Genomic DNA, 11,523 nt, shown 5'->3' on the forward strand with positions numbered 1-11,523 from the left:
GGTCGGTAAAGAGACCGCAACTTTTCCTGATACCTGCTTTTATTTTAAATTTCAGCTATATCAAACTAGTACTAAGTTCAATTTATCCCTTCGATCAAGGATCTTATAGCTAACTTATTTAGAACAGGTTTAATTAAGGGACCTAGCTTCTTCCATTTTCTATACATTTTTACTTGTGCAGTCACGTTAATATTTTATATTACTATTATTTTTTATCTTATTATCTTTATAAAAAAAATTAATATAAAATATTAACGTGATATAACTATGACCGCCCAAAATAAAAAAAGGTTAGAATGTATAGGAAGTAGGAGGGCAGGGAAGCCGCGTCCTTAATTAAGTTACAAAAGATAGACACCAAAGGTCCAAAAGCAGCAGCCTGCATAGCTTCACATATGGAAGATCCAAAGCACTTGATCATATCTTACATATCTTTATATATATTATATATAACATACTGAATATACCAAACTATACAATAAAACTAAACAACATCAACAGTTCTTCCAAAAAGAAAAAACAAAAACGCAGTAGCTCATCAGTGATTGCCAGCAAACCGGTTGCACAAGGCGAGTGCGTTACTAGTGCACTGAGCAACATTAAGCACCTGAGCTCTAACGGAGGATTTGATCTTGCCGTTCAAGGCCTTCCCGGAGAACCCATCAAGACACGTATTATCATCGGTCAAAGCGGCACTGACCCAAGTCTCCACATTGCTCATGTGCCACAAGAAATCCTGACCCTTGGATTTCCCCATGTTCTTCAGTTCCGTCACCGACTTGCTCATCCTGTCCACGCTGTCCCCCATCTCCTCCAAGCAGTCCTTGATGGCTCCGTACTCTCTGGATTTTAGTCCCTTAAACTTGGCCAACTTGGTCACGAATGTTTTGGCGCTCTTTGCTTTCGTTAGGCTGACGGACAAGGCGGCCTGGGCCAGCTGGCGGGGGCTTTGCTGGATAGAGTTGGCGTAGGAAGAGAGGGATTGGATGCAGACTTGTGGGTAGGTGGTTGCCCTGCATGAGGTTTCGATGAAGTTTGTAGTAGTTGTGGTGGATGCAGATTTGGCTGTGCCAACAAGGTAGAAGATGGGAAGAAGAAGCAAGAAAACTGAGGCTCTAGCCATTGAAGGAAAGTTGGGAATTTGGAGTGGGATTGGACTTGGAAAAGGTTGAGACTTGAGAATGCGAAATGATAGTGAAAGGATTGCGTATTTATAGAGACGTGACACTATTTTTTTTTTACACTATGTTTCATCTTATACACATTGCTCTTTATTTTAGTTTTTTTATTTGTTTAGTCTAAAGATCATAAACAATAAAGTGTGACATGAAATAACATAAATGTACGGAAATTATTCGTTTACATATAAAATGTATAATTAGTCGGAAAAATCATTACTTTATGTTAAGTTGTACTAATTAATTGACACCGTGTGTAACAATCTGCGTACTAGATTCATTCTTCCTAGTTTTATTTCTTTGATATCTCGAGATGTGGAAAAGGCAAGGATAACAGATAAGGGTGTAAATAAAGGGCTTCTGATTTTTATATATATCTTTGTCAACTTCGTGGAAACTTAGGCACATGACCAATCGTATTTTTCAAACATATGTATAAATTACCTAATGTTTTGTCGACCAACGTGACATAGTTTCTATTTTTTACGGGTACAAATCCAGTAAGCTTTGTAGGTTAAGTGGGATCCACATATTATCTAGAGGCTGCGAGTTGATTGAGGCCAAATCTTGAAAGAAAATTAATGTCCCACACCATGTGATACGCAAAATCTAAACAAGAAAACGTGATTGGGGCATAGATTATAGAAGGGATCTTCTCCAGATCCCTTCCATCAAATTCACACAATCAATCAGGATCCTTGAAATTTAATCCAACAGTTACAAACAGAAAACTCTTTTAAAAGTTATAATAACTTTAGCTGTTAAATTAAATTTCAAGAACCTGAATTAACTGATTTGATAGATTTGGTGGAAGATATATGAAGAGAATCCCTTTCCATAGATTATTTGCACTTCCTTGAATTATGCAGCAGGACTTAGGGAATGCATGCTAAGCGGCAACTATTTGGGTTCCGGTTTTACCTATTTCAAAGTCATCAATGGAAATATAACAAACTAACAAACTAACTTCAAAGAAAAATTAAAAACAAATACATAAACAAACAAAAAAATAAAACCGATGAAAACCAACGACCTTTTGGTAAAGTGATAATTTTCTTCATTAAACGGTATTAGGTAATTCGACTCTGCATAATTGTGATTAAGAATACAACATATATCTTCCATACAATTGATATATTTAGTTGTGATGTAACTTTATTATGATGTGTTAACCCGTTGTAATATCTTTTTGACGGCCCTATCGTTCATACGAACAAAGAAGTTATAAATGGGAAAGCAAGCTATGTGAAATGAGAGGCCAATAGAACAAAGGCAGAAGAAGGGCAAAAAGTGACCAAAACCCTAACAAATTAGGGAAAGAAACAAGAAAGCAATGTAAAACGAGATGTGAAACCCACGGTTATAATTGAAGGCAGTCTAAAGTAATGTGAAGGGAACATATGTACCTACCTAACTGCATGCATGGTATGAGTTTTTTCTTGTGTTTTTACCCGATAATTAATTTCATCAACGACCAAGAGAAAGAGAAAGGTTGCAACCCCTTTTGGTCCAGTCCCTTGCCGACCTATTAATTTGTTAAGTCACATAATATCAGAAGGCCAGAAACTAAGATTTACTCGTTGTTAAGTGGCTTGTGATATTTGTTAACTTTTAAATTTTGATACTGTTTTTATAAAATTAGTTCTTATGTTAGTGTTTTTATGTTAGATTATAAAATTAATTAATCTGAAATTATTTCCCTAATTATTGCATGTGTTAGTTCATGCCTGCATGAAGCAACGCAGAGATTAATGGAAAATGCTGCTGAATAAGTTAACTATGCTTGTTCCTACCACTGCAAAATGTCCCCACCAAACTGCATTATAGGCAAAACAATATGAGTCATGTGATTGTGACCAACAAATGAGCTATGAAGTAAATAATTCAAGCACAAGATTATGTCAATTTGCAGTCGACATGCCCCTATCAAGGTTCTGGCTGGCTGAAAAAATGGGCATTGTTGTGAAAAAATGGGCAACTGTAACTCTCAGTGAAATCGAAAAACGAAGTAGTTACACTTAGTAAAGGGTATTAAGCATGTAATGCAGATTTATTTGTAATAATGATTTAACCCGAATAAGGAGAGATTATGAGCTATTTCTATTTTGTATATTCTCGTGTGTATCTCTCTAACATTACATAATAAGAAAATTAAACACAAAAAGATATATAATCAATTACGAGACAGATATTATTTCCAAAATAAGATTGACACTTTCGCTTTGTTACTTTTGTACATCTAAAAAACATAGGTTGGTCCATATCATAATCAATAGAGTTCTTGCCATGTTTAATGAGCAATTATTGGATTAACAACGTAACCACAGCCGTTATGATTATACCAATGAAACGAGAGTGTCTTAAACTAATCATGTATTAACGAGGATCAATGATTAGTTGGGACGTAGGGATATTTCCGAATCATACTACTATTACCAAAAGTTAAGACCTTTTTGGATGATAGAGGCCGAAAGCAAAGAATGGTACAAGGCTATCTGGAAGCATCTGTCGAAAAATAATGGAGTAGTACTAGCCAACTAGGCCAAGTTTGATCCTTAAGATTGAGGAGGACTTCCTCTTTAAGGTGTTTTGTTAATGATTTACGAAATTTTGTGTTTAAGATTGGAATCGTTCATATAATAAATCACTCTGCATATTTAAGAGGAATTCCTTGTCTTTTCAGGGGTCAAGTTATTAATTCCTTGAGAGCAATTCCACTCCTAAAGACTTTGCGCCAGCACCCAGCTCATTTATCCACTCAAGTGAACAGTAATAGACTCCAGTAAATAGTAATAGGCCAAAGCATCTCCACCCCTAAAACCAAATAGCCTAGTCAATTTTATTAAAATATTATTAATTTTTATTATAAAATAATAATTTAATTTTTAACAAATGCATCTCCGCTCCCCTCCCCTGTCTCTGCCTCAGAAGCTCCCCTACTGCTCCCCTCCAATGTGCAGAAGAAAGAAACCCATTAACAAGATGAAGGGATATAAGAAGAACACAGTGGAAGGGATCTCTCTCTCTCTCTCTCTGAACCTCAGCCTCAAGGAGGGCGTCGAAGGCCCCCAAACCCCCATCCCCGCCGCCCTTTGCTCCGCCTGCAAATTGGCCTTCTTCAACCTCAGCCTCAAGGAGCTCTGCACCAAGATCTCTCTGCAACGCGTTGATCGTGCGGGAGGTTGATGGCCCGACTGACGTCAAATGACCCGGCATATGTGTAACATCCCACATTACCCAGGGGAGTGATCCTTAAATGTATATTCTCATCCCTACCTAGCACGAGGCCTTTTGGGAGCTCACTGGCTTCGGGTTCCCACATCGCCCAGAAGAGTGATCCTTAAATGTATATTCTCATCCCTACCTAGCACGAGGCCTTTTGGGAGCTCATTGGCTTCGGGTTCCGTCGGAACTCCGAAGTTAAGCGAGAAAGTGTCCAGAGCACTCCCATGATGGGTGACCCACTGGGAAGTTGCTCGTGAGTTCTCAGAAACAAAACCGTGAGGGCGTGGTCAGGGCCCAAAGCGGACAAGATCGTGCTACGGTGGTGGAGCGGGCTCGGGAAGTGATCCGCCTCGAGCCGGGATGTGACAATGGTATCAGAGCCTAACCCTGGCCGTGGTGTGCCGACGAGGACGTCGGGCCCCTAAGGGGGGTGGATTGTAACATCCCACATCGCCTAGGGGAATGATCCTTAAATGTATATTCTCATCCCTACCTAGCATGAGGCCTTTTGGGAGCTCACTGGCTTCGGGTTCCGTCGGAACTCCGAAGTTCAACGAGAAGGTGGCCAGAGCACTTCCATGATGGGTGACCCACTGGGAAGTTGCTCGTGAGTTCCCAGAAACAAAACCATGAGGGCGTGATCGGGGCTCAAAGCGGACAATATCGTGTTACGGTGGTGGAGCGGGCCCAGGAAGTGGTCCGCCCCGGGCGGGGATGTGACAATATGGGTCTATAGATTTTAGGCCGGTCTCTTGCCTGGCTTGGGTTGGGTGCCAGTCAAAATGCTAGGCTGGAGTGGATAGCCTGGGTACTGGGCTGGTTTTTTGGCTGGGTGATGGCCTATCAGTTCCCTGGTGGAACTGCTCTGACATATTGCATGGTAGAAGGGACTTAGGTTTGGGAGCTTAAGAACTGAATAATAATAGGGTTTTAAAGTATTGATCATCTATCCATAATAAGCAGTTTTGATCAATCTATGTTTAACACTAGAGACTTTGAAAGCAATATAAAACAATTTTATTCATAAGCGCTTTTACTAAAAGCTCTTTTATTAAAAACACGTCAAACCAAATATTAATAAAAACCTAGGTGTTTCTTGAAAGCACTACATGCTTCTTCAACGTGCTTACAACTCATAAAGAGCTTTAGTTTTTTAGTCAAATCTTATCGAAAATACTTTTAATTATCCAAAAAATTTGGTCATTCGAAAAATAACTTCAAAGTCATGCATCGTATCGTTCTAACAGAACAAATAACAATTGCTCAAACATTAGAGAAATTTCAAGTGAAGTGAAAAAGAATTGAATGCTTTTATTTTTCTCTTATGTTCGACGTGTACAAGTATTAGACATGAGTTGGGTTAGGAACATCCAGCTATGGCTGAACTGAACAGAACAATATTCTTAGTCAGATTTCTTCAGAAGCTTTTTGCAATTGCATGTGTCTTCTCTGTCACAACGAAGACACGGAAAAGATGAACAGCTAGGGTTTCATGGCTTCGAGCAACCGACCTTCACTTGTCTGCCAATCCTTCAGTTTTGTATCAATGTTGAACCAGAAGGACCAAAAAGTCACAAGATTTTAATTTTGTGGGTCTATGAGTCCAATCCTCTTTCCATCATCATCAATCTCACTCTCTCCACATCCTCCAACCTACCCACATTGCCATAAATCATCATCAAAAGCTCGAAATTATACTCGTTATCCGGCTCCAGATCGAAAAGCTTCTCTGCAGCAACCTCCCCGATATCAACATTGCTATGAAGGTAGCAAGCATACAGCAGTGCACCCCACACCGTCGGACCAGCCTCAAACTCCATTCCATCCGTTATGATCCCGTAAGCTTCTTTGATCCGACCTGACCTTCCGTAAAGATTCACCATGCAAGCATAATGCTCCATAATTGGACTAATTCTGTATCTATTTTTCATGACAGAATATAGTCTCTGACCGTCCTTGACCAGACCTAAATTGGCGCAAGCCGATAAGATTGACACAAATGTGATACTGTCTGGCAAAGCACCGTCCTTCTCCATCTGATCAAAATACAGCAAGGCTTCCCGGCTTTTAGAATGAGCTGAAATGATTGTATTCCATGTTACAACATCCCTCTCCGGCATATGACTAAACAACCATCGCGCTCGATTCAACTCGTGGTGTTTGGAATATGCAGCAATCAAGGCATTGGCAATGGACAAGTTCCACTCAACTCCCATCCTAATTACCCATCCGTGTATTTGAACTACAAGCTGTAATGATTGAACCGCAGCGAGGATTGTGGATATAGAAACAGAATCGGGCTGGTAACCTTCATCAAACATTTGGCGAAAGATGTCCAGCGCCTGCAGCAAAACCCCATGGCGCATATAACTAGTGAGCATTGTGTTCCAAGAAACCTTGTCCCGACTGGAAATCTTATCGAACACTTTCCGAGCCTTCACAATATCGCCACATTTGGCATACATGTCCACCAGTGCATTAAGCACAAACCTATCATTCAATAAACCCGAACGCACAACATGCCGATGCACAGCCTCACCAATCTGAATGAACCCAATTCCCCCACAAGCTTTCAAAACTCGAGGGAACGTGAACCGGTCAGGTTCAACTCCCTCTTCCTCCATTTGAAAGTACAGCGCCATAGCATCCTCGTACAAACCCAATTCAGCATACCCCGAGATAAGCGCATTCCATGCAAAAGCAGAAGCGTCCCTCTTAGGCATTTCATCAAACACCTTGTGCGCCTCCTCCATACGCCCACTTGCAGCATAAAGTCTAAGAAGCTTCGACGAGAGGCCTACATTTCGACGCAAAAGGCTTCTGGGAATGAGCTTATGAACCCGGTGGCAATACTTCATTGCTTCTAGCTGGTAGCATATTTCCAAAAGGGAAGCAAAGGTTTGCGTGTCGACATTTACGCCTTTGTCGACGGATGCTTCCAGGTCCTTGACGACGGCGTCGAGGGCTTGGAGCTTGGTCTGGGCGGAGGGTTTATGGTAAATAATGAGGGGGGTTGGGGTTGATTTGGGGAAGGAGAGAGAATTGGTGTTTTGGTTTTGGTGAAGCTGTTTTTGCTTCTTGTTCTTCTTGCTTTTGGAAGAAGTGCAGACGCTCAGTTTTGCTGTGTGGAAACTTAGCGGTTGAAATGTGGTCACCATTTTTTGAAACTAACAAATTGTTCGAAAAATTTCTAGTTAAAGGGCCTATAAACTACCTGTCGTGTACACTACTCTGACCAACTGGATGGACGACACCAAATATTTACAAAATTAAAAAAAAATCTTGACAAAACGATATAAATCATTTACATGCCGAGTACACTGCTCTGATTGACTGAGTTAACTCACGTATGCAGTATAATTTAAAGTATTGTTTTACATTGAAATAACCCATTCAAGGTTTTAGCTTTCTCTAGTACAACAAAATTATAGTCTGTTCCTGTACAACAGTACATGCATCTTAAATATCAGATTAGATCTTGGATTAACAGTAACCAGATCAGATTGACCTCAGTTATACATTTTTCACTTGCTGCATAGTTTTCCTTCCAGCTTGAGAGGGGTAAATGCAACCATCAAAGTGACACATTCGGGGTAGATAAAATTAACCCGGTTGATCAGTAATCGATTTAGATTTCGCCACGCTTCTTTTAGTAGAAACTTTTACTCCTCAAGACGCTTCTGGACAGCAGACTAATCTCCGGTGATCTTTGCCAGAGAGACGAAAGCACGAAAATCTTACAAGCCCTGCTATCTTTTACTCGAGCGTTCATTTGCTGCAGAAAGAAAAACAAGTTACTGATTCATTGGCCCTTCAGACCAAAAGAAAAAAAGACAAGGTGGCCTTAAAAATGGGCACAGACTAGCGTCTGGTACAAAATTAAAATTCTTTTAGGCTGTTTTTTTACGTTTTCATGTCGTATAAAACAGAACAGCACCTGGATTCTTATTGACAATGAACATTGAAAACCAGATAGGGGGAATAACAGAATGTACCTCAGTGCAGCAAAAATTGGCCGAACTTTTTCAAATATGTCATCCACCGTTCCCACAGCATTGATCTGCACACATGGATTTATCAATTTATACTTCAAGCAATATATAAGTTAGACCCAAATCAAGATGGTACGCAACAAATTAACAAGAAAGACACAAAGAAGAAGCAATTAACAATTAAGTTTACGTGTGTTAACACCAGATGAAAGGGAGATTATCAGAGATCAGTTTTGCATCCTAGAAAACTTCATACAGGCACACAAGAAGCTCGAAGTATCAAATGCCACTAACTTAAAAAGGATGTTTATACAACCCCTGAACGTGCCATTTACCTTGTGAAGTTTTCCTGTCATTGAATAGTGATTGATAACGGGCCAATTTAATTCATCAAATATTTCAAGACGTTTTTTTATTGTGTCAATGTTATCATCAACTCGGCCCTGCAATAAACATCATACATTAGATAAATACATGCACATAATCCAACCATATAGAAAAACACAACACATAAGCACCTGATTACGATTTAGCACTCGCTTCACCATCTCCCGTTCAGGGCAGTCAAAGAAAAGCACAACATTTGGTTCTCTGCCAATCTGCAAGTTTGATGAAGCTACAAATGAGGAATAATTTGGTCGAAAAGTTAAATGCTGCGGTAGATGTCACCGTTATATTCATGATATGATCTGTTGACCTTTCTCAATATAAAGTTAATCCTTGCAGCAAGGTCAAACAAGATTTGAATTTTCTGAAGCATTAAACAGAGGCAACATTCCATATTGGCTAGCAAGCAAAGTCTAAAATATCAATGATATTGGAAATATCGGTAGTCCAAAAAACACGAAAATTTCGATGGAAATATCGGGATATTATCGATATCGATAAAAATTGAATAAAAACCACGGAAATTGTAAGAAAAACTTGGAAATTTTTATTGAAACTTTGCAGGATGTTTATTTAGTCAATTATCTATTAGTTTATCACAAAAAATTGGAAGGAAATGCATTGCATGATGGATTTAACTGATTTAAGTTGATTATATAGTGAGCTGACAAACATTGTGAGTGTAGAAAATATGTAATAATTAATGAAAGAAGTTTAAACACACCATAATCATTTATATATAATGAATTAGTACAATATTTTACACTTTATACATTACATTGTAAGATACATGAGTGAGTTAGTACCACGTAGAGTTCCTATCAAGGTCTAAAATATCGATGATATCGGAAATATCGGTAGTTCAAAAACACGAAAATTTCAATGGAAATATCAAGATAATATCGATATTTTAGACCTTGCTCGCAAGAATAGAAGGAAGGAAACTCACAATTTGTTCAAATGCCTCGCGGTTCTCCTCACTTCGAGGGAAGCCATCAATGAGAAACTTATCATTGTCACTTGATTCCATCTCCTTGCGAATGAGTTGGACTGTCACTTGAGAGGGAACAATTTTTCCTTCCCTAATTGTGCTAAGAATCACCGAGCTGAAATTGCAGTTGCAAACTCAATTGAACTATACCACCAAATGCATCAAGTAGCTAACCCTGAACAAACAACGAGAACGAAGAATTATTACCCGTATGCGCTATTGGAAGCTATTTCCCTCCTCAACAGATCCCCTGCGCTGATATGAGTGAACCCAAATTCCTCGACTATCTTCGCACACTGAGTACCTTTTCCACTACCAGGACCACCTGAGATTCAGATTACCACATAATTACAATCACTACAGCTTTCCGAAAAATGCATCGAAATTCATAACATAAGCATCCCAAAATCTCACCTAGCACAAAAGTTATAAACGGCGCAACCTTTGACTGCATCAAACAACATAATCAAATCAAATCAAACATGATAAAAAAAAGTGCATCTTTCTTACATTATAAGATATCATTCAACAATTCATAACCTGGGTTAAATCTACAATTTCCTTACCGGCGTTGGAACCTGGGATTCCGAGGAAAACGATTCCCAAATCTTGAACGTACATGCTTCCTGCGGTCAGCCATCAATTACATTTCATCAGGAAACGAATAAAAATATCGTAAATTGGTGATTGCGATTGAATGCGAGCTGAGGGAGAGGGTAGAGTTGCATGTACCTGGCTAAGTTTTGAGGGTTTCGAGCGAGAAACCAGAGGAGAAAGTGAAGCCACGCGCCTCCACATGTCTCTGTAGCGTTGAGCTGCTCCGATTGGTTTAGCTTTTTGGTTGCCGTTTTTTACTGAGGCATTACGTCGAACAGGTAGATTGCTTGATTGCCTCCTTGGTGGGGTCCACCGTACGAGATATTTTTTTTAATGTGATCAGTACACGGAGTGGTATATCACTTATCATTATACAAATGGTGAGATATGTATGTTAAAAAGTTAATAACTTAAAAAGTAAAATTTTCCATCACTTCCATAAAAACATGTGATGTGATGTACCATCTGCGTTCCGTCACAAAAAAAAAAAATTTCTCCCACCGCACGTTGGTCCGTCAATCCACCAATCCTGGTGGGGGTGCAGTGCACCGCATGTTTATGGGCTGTTAGAACCTCAACCCACCAAGTTCATTTCAGATTTCAGTTGGGCTCGAAGATAAATGGTTAAGCCCAAAACCTCAACTGAAAAGGACATGTCTTAAAATGTGTCGTTAACCCACTAACTAAACAAGTTATCATGGTCGTCATCATCATCACTAAGCACTCTTTTTACGGGAATATAACAACGTCCTCACTTGGACATTCTCGATTCTCTTTCTTATTCTGTAATGTTGTTTGATGACCATGACTGTCTACTTTTCTACATCACTTTATAATGATTGACTATTGCAAAAACTCAATTTCGTCAGAAATCATTTAACTATTCGATTAATATTATGATTTTTTTAGTATTTACGTGAGAATCATGATTTTTCTATTTATTGGATAACCGTTAAGTGACCAACATATTCTGGATTTAGTTAATTTTTTCGAAGGCTAACTTTGAAATAGACGATACAAAAATGTACTCCCTTTTCAAGATGAGAAAAGGTAAAACAAGAAGATTGTTATCATTGTTCCTCTTTGTAAGAGCTAAGTTCACACACGTCAACTGATTCTGACCATTAATCGCGTGAGATTCACAAAATATTAA

At 39.1% G+C, this 11,523-nt stretch overlaps 3 protein-coding genes across 3 annotated transcripts; all 3 read right to left on the reverse strand.

Moving 5' to 3' along the window:
- Positions 1 to 364: 364 nt before the first annotated feature.
- LOC126628949 (21 kDa protein-like) lies at positions 365 to 1,228 on the reverse strand. The gene has a single exon (XM_050298838.1). It carries the CDS (start codon positions 1,121 to 1,123, stop codon positions 539 to 541), a length of 585 nt encoding a protein of 194 aa, XP_050154795.1. The 5' UTR covers positions 1,124 to 1,228; the 3' UTR covers positions 365 to 538.
- A 4,461-nt stretch (positions 1,229 to 5,689) lies between these two features.
- On the reverse strand, positions 5,690 to 7,609 carry LOC126628900 (pentatricopeptide repeat-containing protein At4g25270, chloroplastic-like). Its single transcript, XM_050298763.1, has one exon. The coding sequence runs from the start codon at positions 7,559 to 7,561 to the stop codon at positions 5,999 to 6,001; it is 1,563 nt and encodes a 520-aa protein (XP_050154720.1). The 5' UTR covers positions 7,562 to 7,609; the 3' UTR covers positions 5,690 to 5,998.
- A 123-nt stretch (positions 7,610 to 7,732) lies between these two features.
- On the reverse strand, positions 7,733 to 10,658 carry LOC126628911 (UMP-CMP kinase). Its single transcript, XM_050298787.1, has 9 exons — positions 10,506 to 10,658; positions 10,340 to 10,399; positions 10,188 to 10,221; positions 9,981 to 10,098; positions 9,732 to 9,888; positions 8,914 to 8,994; positions 8,731 to 8,838; positions 8,399 to 8,463; positions 7,733 to 8,178 (listed from the first exon to the last, which is right to left on the reverse strand). The coding sequence occupies exons 1-9, from the start codon at positions 10,569 to 10,571 to the stop codon at positions 8,172 to 8,174; spliced, it is 696 nt and encodes a 231-aa protein (XP_050154744.1). The 5' UTR covers positions 10,572 to 10,658; the 3' UTR covers positions 7,733 to 8,171.
- Between the last annotated feature and the right edge of the window lie 865 nt (positions 10,659 to 11,523).

Source organism: Malus sylvestris, chromosome 1, assembly GCF_916048215.2.
Source record: "Malus sylvestris chromosome 1, drMalSylv7.2, whole genome shotgun sequence".
Taxonomy (NCBI): domain Eukaryota; kingdom Viridiplantae; phylum Streptophyta; class Magnoliopsida; order Rosales; family Rosaceae; genus Malus; species Malus sylvestris.